The sequence below is a fragment of the Trachurus trachurus genome (assembly GCF_905171665.1).
Source record: "Trachurus trachurus genome assembly, chromosome: 17".
Lineage (NCBI taxonomy): Eukaryota > Metazoa > Chordata > Actinopteri > Carangiformes > Carangidae > Trachurus > Trachurus trachurus.
The window spans coordinates 105,105-122,210 of record NC_139900.1 but is presented as its reverse complement, the minus strand read 5'-3'; the positions used below and the strand labels follow the sequence as shown (position 1 = coordinate 122,210).

The 17,106-nt window shown below is 44.0% G+C and overlaps 1 protein-coding gene across 1 annotated transcript in view; it reads right to left on the bottom strand.

Moving 5' to 3' along the window:
* Window positions 1–16,797, bottom strand: part of smg7 (SMG7 nonsense mediated mRNA decay factor) — a 48,152-nt gene extending 31,355 nt beyond the window's left edge. The window contains exons 1-4 of the mRNA XM_083991678.1: window positions 16,691–16,797; window positions 15,244–15,275; window positions 10,882–10,999; window positions 10,389–10,521 (exon numbers count right to left, since the gene is read on the bottom strand). Of these exons, the coding sequence (XP_083847804.1) occupies window positions 10,389–10,521; window positions 10,882–10,999; window positions 15,244–15,275; window positions 16,691–16,716 (309 nt within the window). The 5' untranslated portion in view covers window positions 16,717–16,797. The remainder of the gene's footprint in view (window positions 1–10,388; window positions 10,522–10,881; window positions 11,000–15,243; window positions 15,276–16,690) is intronic.
* Between the last annotated feature and the right edge of the window lie 309 nt (window positions 16,798–17,106).

The following is a 17,106-nucleotide window of genomic DNA, read 5'->3' as shown; positions in this document are numbered from 1 at the left end:
GTGCGGGAAACTCAGATTTGATCGTAAACACGTGTGTAAGATCATGAATGCCAACCCATCGTAAACTAACAACACGCCCCCGGTGATCAGCAATTAGCATAGATCTCCATACATGAATAGCCATATAAGGAGATCCTGACCACCATATTAGGAGGTAGGTGCCTCCTGTACACCTGCGGCCATGACGCAAACGAGGAAAGAGGGAGAGAGAGAAAAAAAGAGAGATCACGGATCAAAGTCATTTTGGGTGAAGTGGAGTCCAGAAAAAATATTTAATTCTCTTCTGTTATGTTAGTAGTGGTGTGACTGGGACAGGTCAAAGGCGTGGAGGGAAGAAACAGATTTAGTGAATTAAGTGGGCCTATCCTTGGTCGATTAAAGAACCGTTTAAGAAGTAAAGCCAGAATAGTTCGATATGAAACATGAAAAAAAAAAAAACAACAACTACAGAGCTACAGCAGCGACGGGGGGAGGAGGCTCTTCACAGCCTCAGCTGTAGAGGAGCGTGGTTGTATCAACACATGAAGTTATATAGGCAGGTTATATTGTTAGAGATGAACCAGCCGTCTGTCACAGCTCCATCCAAACCGGTGCCGAAGCGCTGCTGCGCAGGGTTGAGTGTGCGCCCACCGAGCGTGTAGCAACACAAAAAAGTTTTTTCCGGTTTTATATCAGATTATTATCATCATAAAATGGAGCCTTGACGTGTTTGTGCGTGTCCGATCCCTAAAACGTCTCTCTCTCCAAATATTTCTAATTGTTTGTCATGTTAAAATTACGTGTTTCAAAGGCGTTGGCGTATTTTGAACATGAGAGAGAGTAATACGGATTAAAATTGTAATTTTCAACAGTGACAAGCAGTATTTATTTGCATTCCTAAATGTACACAAGCGCTACACACAGTCCGGAGCAGGTGTAGATTTTGTGAGTAGCCACGAAAAAATCAGCACTACTAAAAGATTGATGAATGCGGAAATCCACGTAAATTTGCGCTGCTCAGGGTTTACACTCAAATCCGTGCTGCTCACGTTTCATGAATGAGACCCAGGGCGTGTAGAAGGTGTGTAGAGGGTGTGTAGAGGGCCTGTAGAAGGTGTGTAGAGGGTGTGTAGAAGGCGTGTAGAAGGTGTGTAGAGGGTGTGTAGAAGGTGTGTAGAGGGTGTGTAGAGGGCAAGTAGAAGGTGTGTAGAGGGTGTGTAGAGGGCGTGTAGAGGGTGTGTAGAGGGCGTGTAGAAGGTGTGTAGAGGGCCTGTAGAAGGTGTGTAGAAGGCGTGTAGAAGGTGTGTAGAGGGCGTGTAGAAGGTGTGTAGAAGGTGTGTAGAGGGTGTGTAGAAGGTATGTAGAAGGTGTGTAGCAGCTGTCTCTACCTGTGTGTAGAAGCCACTGGCGGCCTGAGTGATAGCTGATAGTGTAGTGATGATAGTGTAGTGTAGATAGTGTAGAAGATGTTTCTGACCTGTGTGTAGAAGCCGCTGGCGGCCTGAGAGATAGCTGATAGTGTAGTGATGTAGTGTAGATAGTGTAGTGTAGATAGTGATGTAGTGTAGATAGTGTAGTAGTGTAGATAGTGTAGTAGTGATGATAGAGTAGAAGATGTTTCTGACCTGTGTGTAAAAGCCGCTGACGGCCTGAGTGATAGCTGATAGTGTAGATAGTGTAGTGTAGATAGTGTAGTGATGTAGTGTAGATAGTGATGTAGTGTAGATAGTGATGTAGTGTAGATAGTGTAGTGTAGATAGTGTAGTGATGTAGTGTAGATAGTGTAGTGTAGATAGTGATGTAGTGTAGATAGTGTAGTAGTGATGATAGAGTAGAAGATGTTTCTTACCTGTGTGTAGAAGCCGCTGGCGGCCTGAGTGATAGCTGATAGTGTAGTGATGATAGAGTAGAAGATGTTTCTTACCTGTGTGTAGAAGCCGCTGGCGGCCTGAGTGATAGCTGATAGTGTAGATAGTGTAGTGATGTAGTGTAGATAGTGATGTAGTGTAGATAGTGTAGTGGTGTAGATAGTGTAGTAGTGATGATAGAGTAGAAGATGTTTCTGACCTGTGTGTAGAAGCTACTGGCGGCCTGAGTGATAGCTAATAGTGTAGTTGTGGTAACTTGTACACACAAAGAAAAAGGATCACGCAAACTTTATAGAGCAAACGGACTTTATCTGCAACACACGAGCAGGCATGCATTCATACACAGCGAGGTGGCATCCGAATAACACCGGAAGTAACATTGACCTGGAGTAGAAGAAGAATAGTACCCCAATTACTGCCTATGTGGAAAAGGGTGACCCCTAGTGGCCAGCTAACTCATTTTAGTTTGTTCACAACACTTCTCCCTCCTTAAAGGGACAACGAGGAGTTTTGGAAAAGCGAAGCGTTTTCACACTACATTTATGAGCCTCCGCGCGCACCGTACATTTCTTTGACCGGGCGCAAGACGGACTCATGTTTTCATTCATCAATAATTAAAGTCAGAGGTTCAAAGAGGTTCACATACCACCGTAGTTCCGACCATAAACGGCGATGCGGCTGCGTTATTCTCATGATTCGCAACGAAGGAAATGCTGGTCGGCTCGACCAGCACTTCCGCCACCACTAATAATAACAAAATAACGATAGAGACAGAGCGATATATTTATCGAAAATGGGCCCATTAACAAGTGTGGGTAGCGGAGATTCATCCACATTAACGTGAGACTTTTTTATAACCGAATAGAAACTCCTCGTTGTCCCTTTAAGTTCTAATTTCCCCCTTTAAGTACATAACATGGAAAACATCATAACCGTGACTTAAAGTGCTATTTCCACCATACTCAACACCTGTAAATATAACAAAGTTAACAGGCAATATAACATTCAAACTTAACATGCTCCATCACAGAGCAAGTCTCTCAGGAGGTTTTCTCACACGCTGCGACCTCCGCATCACCTCTGGGGACCCAGAAGGCACCACTGCTGTGGGTGCTTCAGGTGTGACTGGTGCGAGGGGACTGCCTGTTGTCTGGGCCTCAGTATTACAGTGTCCTGTCCCTCTGAGGGCCACAGCAACATCTCCTTGGGTCTCTCTCTCTGGAAGACCCACTTCCACAGCCAGTGGTCCCACTGGATAATCCATGGACATCTCTGTCTCAGTCCCTGAGTCATGCCGCAGGCGCACATGGACTTGATGTCTGCGGAATGTACGACCATCTCCATTTGAGAATAACCCCAGGTAGCCACTGCTGGTTGATGCTACTGCTGAAGTTTCTTGCATAAACACAGTCATTTGGTTGTAACTGTCTGTCTCGTGCACGTCGATCATGTCTTTCTTTCTGTTTTTCCTGCTTCTCCACCACTTTAACTTTCATGTCTGGACGCAGCAGGTCCAGTCTTGCCTTAGGCCGACGCCCCATCAGCAGCTCCGCTGGCGTGCGTCCCGTTGTGGTCTGTGGTGTGAGGCGATACTTGAACAGGAACCGTGAAAGCTGAGTGCTGAGTGAATCTCCTGCCATCCTCTTCAAGCCCTCCTTCACGGTCTGCACAGCCCTCTCCGCCAAGCCATTCGAGGCTGGGTGAAAAGGAGCTGTCCGAACATGTTGTATGCCATTCTGGTGCATGAATTCACTGAACAGCTCACTTGTGAATGTCGGGCCATTATCAGTGACCAGTGTGTCCGGCAACCCATGGACAGCAAACACTTGCCGGAGCTTGTCAATGGTTGTGGGCGCTGTGATATTGCTCATGATGTGGGCCTCAATCCATTTAGAATGTGCATCCACCATTATGAGAAACATTTGTCCCTTAAACGGCCCAGCAAAGTCCAAATGTAACCTTGACCACGGGCGGTCAGGCCACTCCCATGGGTGCAAAGGAGCAGGTGGAGGCATGTTCTGATTGGTCTGACACTGCGTGCATGTTTTCACCTTGTTCTCCAGATCCTGATCCAGTCTTGGCCACCAAACATAGGATCTTGCCAGGCTTTTCATCCGAGATACACATGGATGAGTCTCATGTAATTCTTCAACAATCTGTGTACGGCCTGATGGGGGCACAACGACCCTTGCCCCCCAGAAGATGCACCCATCCTGCAGACTCAGCTCTGTTTTGCGTTTAGCATACGGCCTCAGCTCCTCTCCTTCCACCACAGTGGGCCAGCCTTGTAAAAGGAAAAGTTTGACTCGTGACAGGGCAGGGTCCCTCTCTGTCCACTGTCTGATCTGGGACGCTCTTATCGGTGTCTCTGCGAGCCTCTCTATCGAAAACACAGTCTCTGGAGGCACATAGGTAGTGACAGGTGTTTCAGGCAAAGGCAGCCGGCTCAGGGCATCAGCGTTGGCATTATCTTTACCTGCTCTGAACACTATTGAATACTGGTAGGCTGACAGTGTGAGCGCCCAGCGCTGTATCCTGGCTGAAGCTAGCGGCGGGATGCATCTGGTCTCGCTGAACAGACTCATCAGTGGTTTATGGTCTGTGTGGATTTTGAAAGCACGGCCATAGAGATACTGATGAAAGCGTTTAACAGCAAAAATGATGGCCAGACCTTCTTTGTCTAGCTGCGAATAGCCCTTCTCCGCTGCTGTCAGGGTACGTGAAGCAAAACCAACCGGTTTCTCTGATCCGTCCTCCATCACATGTGACAGGACGGCCCCGACCCCGTAGGGTGAGGCGTCATATGAAAGGATTATCTCTTTATCAGGGTCATAGGCTGTCTTTACACTGCAGGCCTTGATGCCCAATTCCGATTCGTTGCCTATATCCGATTTTTTTGACTGTCCATTTACATGTTCTACCAGAAGTGACCCATATCTGATAATTTGCATTTACACCTGCTGCTTGCATGAAACAACCCGCTGGAAATAAACTAGTGATTTTTTCTTTTTTAATAGGCTACAGGAGATTGTCACGTTATGATTCCATAATATTTTTAAACAAAGGTGAGTCTGGTGTTCAGAGTTTATATCCAACACGTCACTTACAAAGTGAACGTTACAAAATAAAGTCAGTGTGGCTGCGTGGAGCGGAGCTGCTGTGAGATGAGCAGCTGACAGTAACAGTAACGTTGTGCCACCGTTCGATCCTCCGTCGCTCACGTAGTGAGGACGGGACAAAGCCTCTTGGACACATTTGTGTAGGCTACATTGTTTGTTTTTGGGTAGTTGACATGACGCATGATTTTTCCGTAATCAAGTAAAAATAACCATTAAAATGTATTCTTCCTCCACATAATTCATGTCAATAATGCACAATAGGATGTTTAATGTAACTGTTTTCCTTTTTGATTAAGGATATGTTTTATCTTGTCTTTATTTTACGATAACCATGGAAAAAGTCCTGCGGTGTGACCGTAATAAATTAGATATGAAAAAATTAACATGTATAAAATAAATACAATCATCAAAATAATTGTTCATTAACACCTTTGGCATTAATTTATACATATTTACTTGACTAATAGAAAGGTTTTAAATGCACAAGACTCCTATATTAATAATCACAGTAAGTTCATTTTTGTAATGAAAATGCTGTCCTGCGGTGTGACATGAAAGATCAGGGTTTTTAAACAGGCATTTTTTATAGACAACTATAGGTGTTCTTTTGTCAAGAGGAACCAGGAAGTGCCTCAGATATTGCACTGTCATTTGAGGATTAAAAGGTGAGTGTTAATCTCTCATTAATTTAACAAATTTCATACTTTGTGTCAAATGATTAACGTGTCCACTTTTGTTAGTCCTGCGGTGTGACAGCTCTACTTTGAGAAAATTAAGACATTTATTTTCAAAAATCACCTAATAAGGTTAGAAACACTATATTTATTCAGCTAGCAAGATGCTAACACTCAGCAATGTATAGTAACGATTCAAAATGGCCACAATTGTGTAAATGTCCTGTGGTGTGACGGTATTGTCCTGCGGTGTGACACACTTTAGTCAACTGTGTTATGAGTTAAAAGCCTGTTATTTTTAAAATGTAGGCTGTTTTGTAACATTTTATTATTATATGGTATTTTGTTAAGGTACCATGTACAATATTTAGCATACATTTTGCCATTTAATGCATTGAATTAGCTTTGAGCTAATTTTTATCTGCGGTCCCTTTGTTCCCCTGTTTTATCATTGTTTGTTGTGTATGAAAAGTAATTGGTCACTGAGAATAGTTTTGAACTGTTTTTTGTTGTTTTAGGAATGAGCAGAGAAGGACAGGAGGTACTGTGAAAGGCTGAACCAGGATGAGGTCAGGCGTGTGGAGCTACTTAGGGAAAGAAGGAGAAAGTAAATGTGTCCAACCTGTTCAAATTATAAGTTGTTTTGAAAATGTGCTTAAAATGTTGTTAAAATTCTTAGTCTTGACTATCCTAGACTTTATGAGTTAAAATAATTGTCATTAATTACAGTGTGTCTTGTTTAGTTACGAATCTGATGTGATGTCTCCAAAATGTTAACGTGTCTTGTTCACAAATATTAAGTTTTGTGTTAAAATTCATATAGTTAGAGCCAAGATTGAAACTATATTTTTGTATTTTGTCAGATGATTTACATAAATGAATGTAATTGTTCTAGTAGCACCTAATAAATTTCTACTAATAATTGTATAGTGTCTCATCTTGTCCTGTGGTGTGACATCATGTCATGCGGTGTGACACCACTTAAAATAAAATTAAAAGGCTTTTATGAAGATTTCGTTAATCCAATCCACATGTGTTTGTTTTTAAACAATGCATAATTTAACTGTAAGAAAAAAGAGCATTTTTATCATAATATTAACATTTTGTAAGAAAGTTTCACCAGTGTGAGCAATACAAAAGGCTACAATTAAAGATGGAACTGAAAAACAGCTATGAATAAGTTACCTGTGTAGATTATCAATGATAGTTTGCAGAAAGGGATCCTTAAACTTTCAATTAAAGTAATCTATATTTGAAAATATTATTATTATTTTTGTAAATTTTACTGTAATGTGATGTCACACCGCAGGACAATTTATGTCCGGGCATGTGAAAAAAGCTTATGAAAAAGTGGAAAAAATAAAAAATATCTGCTGAACACTAACAGTTCAAGAAAATTCATACTTTGAACATTAGAATTTCATTTAATGTCATTAATAATTTGTACTTTGTAAAAAAAAATACTGTTTCACCTTAGTTTGTCAACTACCCTTTTCCTCTCTTGATTGATCAGCTCGGTTCAGTTTTTGCCGGTGGGAAAACCTGAAATCTGGTGTTTATCTCGCGCGCTCTCTTTTTTCACACTCCCTCGCTTGCCCTCGTATCGATCTGCATCGAAATGAATGTTACTGTAGGCCTATATGAAAACAAGAACTAGTGAGGGGGGAAAAAAACAGACGCGCGGACACCACAAAAATGAAACAATGTAACGCCTGTGACAGTGACCACAGCTGACCACAGCTGGCCACGGTAGTCCAGGTCAGCCCCACGTGTCAATCACGGGCTACAGAGGTTCAGCGAGACGCGTGAGCACGTGAATTAATATTATCATTGATGACGTATGACACGCATTGCCAGGAAAGATCTGATCTGTCTGTTTAGACTGCAGACGCATTGGCAGAGATCCGATTTGTATCTGATTTATTTCCACATATAACGGGGGCCTGAATCTGATCTGACAATATCCGATTCCATGCGCATTTGTCCCGTTTACACATTCATGTTACAGATCCGATCTGAGCCACTTGAGAGTAAAAAATCGGAATTGGGCCACTTGAACCGTGCAGTGTAAAGACAGCCATAGTGAACCAGGAGTGTTGTTGAGTGGAGGAGTTCTTTCACTTCCTTAAAAGCCTCCTCCTGCTCCTTACACCACTGCCACTTAGTGTCATTATGAAGAAGCTTGTACAGTGGGGCTAAGACTCTTGACAGGTCGGGTAGAAACTTCCCATAATAATTTACTAAGCCCAAAAATGATCTGAGTTCAGCGACACACTTAGGACTTGGAGCCTCTTTAATAGCTCTCACCTTATCCTCCACTGGGCGGAGTCCCTCAGCTGTGATCCTGTGCCCCAGGTAGGTCACGCTTGATGCCAGGAACACACACTTGCTGCGCTTTAACCGCAGTCCTGCTTCCGAGAGCATCCTCAACACCTGCTCCAGGTTAGCCAGATGCTCCGCCTCTGTGGCCCCTGTGATCAAAATATCATCCAGGTACACCGCTACATGCGGAATCCCCTGCAGCAGTGTGTCCATTGTTCGTTGGAAAATGGCAGGGCTGGACGCCACTCCAAACACCAGGCGATTGTATTTTAACAGTCCCTTGTGCGTGTTGATGGTGACATACTCCTTTGACTCCTCGTCAAGCGACAACTGCTGATAAGCCTGGCTCATGTCCAACTTTGTGAAAAGCTTACCCCCTGATAGGGTTGCTAACTAGTCCTCTATGCGTGGCAACGGGTACTCCTCCAGCTTAGAGACTTGATTAACGGTGAGTTTATAGTCCCTGCATATCCGTGCAGTTTTGTCCCCTTTCAGAACTGGCACAATGGGTGCTGCCCACCTTGAAAACTGAATAGGCTCTATTATGCCCAGCTTCTGAAAACGTTCTAGCTCTTCTTCAACTTTGCCTTTCATGGCGTAGGGGACTGACCTGGGTTTGAAAAATCTAGGCGCAGCCTCAGGGTTCACTAGAGCTTTACTGTAACCCCTTTAAGTGTTCCCAGCTCCTCCCTGAACACTTCCTTGTACCGCTGCAGAATGTCCTCTGTTGTACATGCATATTTTATCTCATCTCATGCCAGTTCAGACGGATTTTGCGAAGCCAGTCACGGCCCAACAGACTGGGGCCGCTGCCCTTAGCAACCACCAGCCTGGCGTTTGCCTTCTGACCGCCTGCTGAAATGTCCACATACAGCACCCCCAAATGAGGAATGGGCTGGCCTGTATAAGTCCTGAGTTTGAGCTTTGATGGACTGAGGGGAGGCAGGTTAGACCCCCACGTCCGTCTGTAGGTGTCCTCACTGATGACGGATGCAGTAGCCCCTGAATCAATCTCAAACTTAATGTCCTTCCCTCTGACAGTGACGGTAGCATAATAGGGCTCAGGTGGTTCATCGTCCGTTCCCACCCCAAACATGTTATAGGAGCATTCAGCCTCTTCGTCAAGGTGGTGTGTGGCTGCCTGAGACTGATTCATTTCCCCCAGCCCCGGCTTCCCCCTCCCTTTTGACCCTCTACACTTTTTAGCCAAATGTCCTTTTTTGTTACATGTATGGCAGACAGCATCTTTAAATTTACAGTCATTAGCATAGTGTGCCCCACCACACCGGAAACATTCCACACGCTTTGCCTGCTTACCAGTGTCTTTCTTGACTTGGTGCACTGCTGCTATCTGTGCTGCTCCATTTCCTTTTTGGATATCTTTAGCATTATTAGCAGCCATCTCCATACCATGGGAAATCTCCAGAGCCTTCTTGAACGTCAGTGGTGGGGTTTCCCCCAGCAGGCGGCGCTGAATGGCATCATTATTGATACCGCACACCAGTCTGTCCCTGAGCATATCATCCAACACTGTCCCAAAGTCACAATGCTCTGACAGCTGTCGTAACTCAGCAACAATGGTGGATACAGACTGACCTTGCTTCCTGAAATGGCTATGGAACTTGAACCTCTGGACTATCACAGAGGGTTTGGGATTGTGGTGGTTTCCCACGAGTGCGACCAGTTCATCATACGGGATTTCCCCTGGTTTCCTCGGCGTGGCCAAGTTCCTTATCAGCTTATAAGTCTTTGCTCCACACGCACTCAGGAGAATAGAGCGCTGTTTAGCCTCATCCGTATCTCATTAGCAGAGAAAAAGTGTCCCAACCTCTCTTCGTACTCCGTCCAGTCCTCGTTTCCCTCCACAAATTCACCGACAGTCCCGTACGTAGCCATCCGAGCTTGAACTCCGATCCACCGGCGCCTCTTGCCCCTCCTCGCGCTGCTCCGCCGACGGTTCCACCGCAGCGGCCGCTGGAGCCTCTCGTCCTGCCGTGTCTCCTCCGTCCGGCGCTGTCCGTCCTCGGTCTTGCCGCTTGCAGACAGCCGCCTAGCACGCTAGCTAGCACACTTTAGCCTAGCTATGCTAATAACAAAACAAAACGGAGGCGTTCCCGTCGACACGGCCACAAACCGGTTCACCTCGTCGCCAAAAATATGTGGTAACTTGTACACACAAAGAAAAAGGATCATGCAAACTTTATAGAGCAAACAGACATTTATCTGCAACACACGAGCAGGCATACATTCATACACAGCGAGGTGGCATCCGAATAACACCGGAAGTAACATTCACCTGGAGTAGAAGAAGAATGGTACCCCAATAACTGCCTATGTGGAAAAGGGTGACCCCTAGTGGCCAGCTAAAAGTAGTGATGTAGTGTAGATAGTGTAGTAGTGTAGATAGAGTAGCAGCTGTTTCTCACCTGTGTGTAGAAGCCGCTGGCGGCCTCGAGGAACAGCGACAGGTTGGCCTGCACCTCGCTGCGGTTGGGGTTGGCTCGGTTCTTGGCCTGGCTCTGCAGCGTCGTGATCTGGTTCTTGAACGCATGGTTCCACCTAGAGACAGAGAGAGACAGTTAACCCTAACGCATGGTTCGACCCGAACACAGAGAGAGGGTTAATATGGGCGCAGAAAGGAAAATGGCTCTGCTTCTCAGCGCCTCCACGTCCGGTGACGTTCCACGGCGCTCTGCAGCCACTGCAGCCAGAGAGGGTAGATAGAGAATCTCTGCTGAGCAGCTCAGTACCGCTCCAATATGAACTCTTCACCCCACGTTCAAACGGATATTCAAATGTCGAATAAAAAGTGACAGCCCTAGAGTGATGTGTGTGTAGATGTGTGTAGATGTGTGTGTGTGTGTGTGTGTGTGTGTGTGTGAGGTGTGTAGATGTGTGTGTAGAGGCGTGTGTCCTTACAGGTCTTGCTCCACCTTCTTGTCCAGAGCGTACTCCAGGTCGGTGACCAACATCTTCTGGTAAACGTCTTGCAGCGCCTGACGAGACGTCCACACCTCCGCTGCTCCTAGAGTAGAGTCTACACAGAGAGAGAGAAAACATCTGGATCTATACACAGAGAAAACATCTGGATCTATAGTCCACACCTCCGCTGCTCCTAGAGTAGAGTCTATAGACACACACAGAGAAAACATCTGGATCTACAGTCTACACCTCCGCTGCTCCTAGAGTAGAGTCTATAGACACAGAGAAAACATCTGGATCTATACACACACACACAGAGAAAACATCTGGATCTATACACACACACAGAGAGAGAAAACATCTGGATCTACAGTCTACACCTCGGCTGCTCCTAATGTAGAGTCTATACACACACACAGAGAGAAAACATCTGGATCTATAGTCTACACCTCGGCTGCTCCTAGAGTAGAGTCTATAGACACAGAGAAAACATCTGGATCTATACACACACAGAGAGAGAGAAAACATCTGGAGCTATAGTCTACACCTCGGCTGCTCCTAGAGTAGAGTCTATAGACACAGAGAAAACATCTGGATCTATACACACACACACAGAGAAAACATCTGGATCTATACTAGGGCCGACCCAAAAAAATCGAAGCTTCGAAGCTTCGTTCGTTGCCATGGAAAATCGATCATGAAGTCCGTGATCGATTGTTTTTTTTTTCTTCCTTTTTTTAATATATATTTAACTAAATATATATATAGCTACACTACAGACCACTATATCATTGTAATATTTTTTTTCCTGTTTAGTTCTTTTTGCCCAGTAGATGGCCTAGTAGAGCAACTGAAGCCCCAAGAAGCTTTGTGCCCTTGAGTGAACCAATTTGATGGAAAGCTTCGAATGCTTCATGAGGCTTCATCTGGCCATCACTACCCGGCACTGATTGGCTAAAGCTAGAGCAGCTCTGACGCCACCAGAAAGCACCAAAACAACCAGGGAGCAGAAGGGGCATTAGCCTAGCAGACACCGCTGTAAACAACAAGAAACCAGCAGGAAGATGTAAAAACACAAACAGTTTGAGTTTAGCTCAAACAGAAGATTCAGTTTAAAAAGCTTCTGAATCCACAGACGTCCAATATTTGACATTATAAGAAGATTTGATTTCAGTGTTAGTTCTCCATCTTCTCTCCTTTAGCTTCTCTATGGAGCTCTAGTAACAACAGGCCAGTGTCAGCCAATCAGAAGAGAGGAAGCTCCGAGCCTTTTTTCTGATTGGCTGACTGTTTTCTGAGTAATTAGATTTAAAAAACTGCAGATTTTAGAATAAAACACTCAGAGAAACCAAATCCTGCAAAGTTGTTGGATGAGGGGGTCGATCCACAGTGACCAATGAACAGTCAATTCAGTATTTAAAGCTGAACTAATGTTTAACAACTAATGTTTAATAACTAATGTTTAATAACTAATGTTTAATAACTAATGTTTAATAACTAATGTTTAACAACTAAAGTTTAACAACTAATGTTTAATAACTAATGTTTAACAACTAAAGTTTAATAACTAATGTTTAATAACTATTGTTTAATAACTAATGTTTAACAACTAAAGTTTAACAACTAATGTTTAATAACTAATGTTTAACAACTAAAGTTTAATAACTAATGTTTAACAACTAAAGTTTAACAACTAATGTTTAATAACTAGTGTTTAATAACGAGTGTTTAATAACTAATGTTTAACAACTAATGTTTAATAACGAGTGTTTAATAACTAGTGTTTAACAACTAATGTTTAATAACTAATGTTTAATATTGTGTGTTGTTATTATCTGTGATGCTGATGATGCTGTTGTTGGTTCTGGTCTAAAAACATCTGGGCTGCTGCTGTTTGTCTCTTCAGGGTGAACTCTGCCCTGCAGCATCTGTTGCCACGGCTACGCACATCAGCCCTGCAGCATCTGTTGCCACGGCTACGCACATCATCATCAGCAGCATCAGTAAGCGACTTTATAACAAGTTATTGGACGACAACACGTTGTAAACAGTTGGTTTGTTCTTGGATCAGAGCTGATGACAAACGTCTCAGACTTTAGATAAAAGTGGATGTAAATGTATAAATCATTCAGCCTGTTTGACCAGCTGTTCTTCAGCTTTCTCTTTTAAACGTCGACAACTGATGCTCATCATCATCATCATGAATGAAGTCGTTCATCTCATATAAAATGTTTTAATCTGCAGTAAAACAGAAGAATAAATCACACAGAACAAGAAGCAGTAGAAATAAAATAAAATAACTAAATAAAACTAAATAAACTCAACTCTAACGTGTTGCAGCTTTTCATTCATCTACTTAATATCTACTGTTAATGCCTTCACCCAGTGTGTGTGTGTGTGTGTGTGTGTGTGTGTGTGTGTGTGTGTGTCCTCTACTAAACCGACACCGTCCACCTGATCCAGGGTCACTCAGTCCTGCAGCATCTGTTGCCGCGGCAACACAGATCAATACCTGCACCTGTTATTATGTGTGTACTGAGAGACACAACAACAACAGCAGCAGCTTTAAAACTGTTGTTGTTGTTGGTGTGGTCGGTGCATATTCTCATTTGTCCAGGTCATAGTATTTCAAAGGAGGTTAAATCGAAAGCAACTGGACTTAGTTATTATAACTAAGTCCAGTTGCTTTCGATTTAACCTCCTTTGAAATGTTGTTGTTGTTGTTGTTGTGGCAGCTGCTGTGAAGTCAGTGTAGAAACAGCAGCGTTTCTCCTCCTCACACGGAGAGAATCAGCACTAGAGACTTTTAGTCGACAAATCAACAAAACATCGACGCACCCAGAAGTTTATTTACTTCAAGCTTCAAGTCCAGAGTTGATCTTCCTGTGTTTCTGACACAACGGGAGCTTCCCACTGCACCTGAACACACCGAGTCTCACTCATGAAACGTTAGTAAATCTGTGTGTAGATTTGCACATAAAATCTCATGCTACTAAAACTTTACTGCAGATTCAATTCAAATTTACGGAATAAAAGTTTTTCTGGTTTGATGGAGATGGAGCCTTGACGTGTTCGTGCGTGTCCGATCTCTCCAAATATTTCTAATTGTTTGTCATGTTTAAACTACGTGTTTCAAAGGCGTCGGCGTATTTTGAACATGAGAGAGTAACACAGATTAAAATTGTAATTTACAGCAGTGACAAGCAGTATTTATTTGCATTCCTACATTTACACAAGCGCTACACACAGTCCGGAGCAGGTGTAGATTTTGTGAGTAGCTACGAAAAAATCAGCACTACTAAAAGATTGATGAATGCAGAAATCCACGTAAATTTGCGCTGCTCAGGGTTTACACACAAATCCGTGCTGCTCACGTTTCATGAACGAGACCCACCGAGCGTCAACTTGGGTCTCGACTCCGCCAGACTTTGAATTAGATCTAGTTTTACAAACATGTCGGCTTGTTGAAGTAAATAAACTTCTGGCTGCATGTTTGAGTCTCCATCTGACGCTGCCTGTGGCTTTGAGGGATGGAAACAGCCTAAGCAGCAGAACTTCAATCCGCTCCCATTCATCGCTGCCGTGGCGACGCGGGGACACTTTGAAAACCCCTGGTTGGAGAGTGTTGACTCGAGCAGTCACAAACATTTCAGTGGCGCTGGTTCATCTGGGCCGTTTTAACAAGATTCTCCAGGAGTCATTATATGCCACTTGTAGTCTCCGAAAACTCGTTTTTTTTTTTTGACCACAGATGTGCAGTGTACAGCGGTTTGTGTGCAATAACCTTTAAACAGAGTCAGCTTCACATCATCAGAGCAACAGCCACATTTCCGTCTTAACACATTTGCTTGCACATATAACATGCGAGACTGACGCAGAATGTCCTCGTCATCAGTCAGTGTGTCTGTGATCACATGACCAAGATATTTCACCTGACTACAGGTGTTTAAAACTTGACCTGACAGCTTCAAGTCAGGGAAAATCACATGTTTATCCTCATTTGTTCTGGAGATCATGATCACACTCTTTACATCATTATATTTTATGTCATGTTGTTCTCCATACAAAGAACACACATTAAGAAGCTGCTGCAGGCCCCGAGGTGAATTTGCCCGGAATTGTCCTTTACAGTCGGTTCTCACATCCCAGACTGAGCTAGAAGAAGGTGAAGCAGCAACGTGACACCTGATGAACTTTACTCTGTCTGTGTCTAGTGTCTCGTAGAGAAGAACTGACTTCAACACAACGATGGAGCCTGAAGACAGATGTTTCCTCATATCCCACTGGATACACAGGTAACACACACACACAGACACACACAGAGAGACACAGACACACACAGCGGGGGGTCACACCTACCTGTCATGTCAGCCTTCAGGGCCTCTGCCTGTCTGCTCAGACACACAAACACAGAGAGAGAGAGAGGTTAGACACACACAGACACACACCATGTACCATACAGTAACAGCATCAACACCATTCCTGTAGGACAGAGTCAATGCTGCATCACTTCTCTCACTATGGAAAACATTACAGTTTAAAACACCTTTATATCCTATATATACACTCAGTTAAAACACAATCATGATTCATACACAGTACATACGCCACCAGAGAGGCAACACAAGGCCGCTTCACGCTTCCTAAACCAAACACCAACTTTCTGAAGCACACAATAGAATACAGATCAATGAAAACATGGAACTGCTCCTTTACCACGGCCGATAACTAAACTCACACACAAACTAACATTCAAAAAGCAAATTAAAAATATCTTGGAATTTCATATCTGTAAAATAGCATACGCGCACACACACACACACACACACACACACACACATAAAGGGTCTTATGTAGCGTAACAGGGTCTTTTTGTCATTTTCACTTGTCTTACCCTCTTATTTTATTCTTTTTATTTTATTTTATTTTATTTTCTAACTGCTGTACATCGGAGTTATCTTACACATGTTATTTGATATAGATGACAATCTGATGGTACAGATTTAATGTAAGATTTTGATGACAAAAACTAAAACTAAAGCTACACACACACACACACTTCCTCATCGCGGTGATGACGCTGCGGCTGCACCTGAACGCATCATCTCAGGTGTGGTGGTACTACCTGGTATAATAGCTACACACACTAACACAAACACAACAACACACCGTGGTGTAGCCTGCACCGACAGCTACACACACCAACACCAACACACAACAACACACACTAACATAGGTTAGCCTCCACCGACAGACAGCGGTAGTTCCCAGCAGCTGTAGCCGCCCTCCGAGGCTCCTTCCCCGGCCTACCCCGCTGCCTCAACCCGCTGCTCGTTCACTCAACATCACGTTTTAAACCGTAAACGCGCCGTTAACGTTGAAGCTAAAGCTAACGCTAAAGCTAACGTTATATACGCAGGAAGAGGCTAGCGGCTAGCAGGCTAACGCTAACTACTGTCTCTATGTGGCGGTAAAAACACACATTTTATTTAACTTTAACGACATTAACCGAGACATTTGTCCACACAGACACCGACCAGACACACACACCGAGGGTAAACGAGTGTGTCTGTGTGTGTGAAGAGGCGCGCACACACACATCGATTGTTTGTTGATATGCGAGGCTAACCGCTAGCTGTTAGCCGCTAGCGCTACACACAGGGCTGGTCCCTTAGCTTTAGCTGTTAGCTGCTAGCTGTTAGCTGTTAGCAGCCGGACCAAACTGTTCTCCCGCCGGACTCAGTGAACACCGGCCCCCAGCTGGACCGGTAAATGACCACCAGGGCCCCCGGTTCGAGCGCCTCACCGTAGGAACTGGGCGCAGAGGTTCATCCTGCCTGATCCGGAGCTCCGGAGCTCAGACTCGGACTGGAGCAGAAGCTGCTGCCGCTGCTGCTGCTGCCGCCATGTTGTTCTGTCTGACAGGGACACACACACACACACTGAGACACACACACACACACACACACACACACACACACACACACACTGAGACACACACACACACACACACACATACACACACACACACACACAGGGGGAGAGATAGACACACACACAAACACACACACAGGGAGGGCATATTGATACACTGTTAATTAGCAGGTTGTTCTGTTATAATTATGTGCACACACACCTTTATTTATTTATCCTATTTATTTATTTATTTATTTATGTCGGCTATTTATTTGTATTATTATTATTTTTTATTATTAAAGGAGC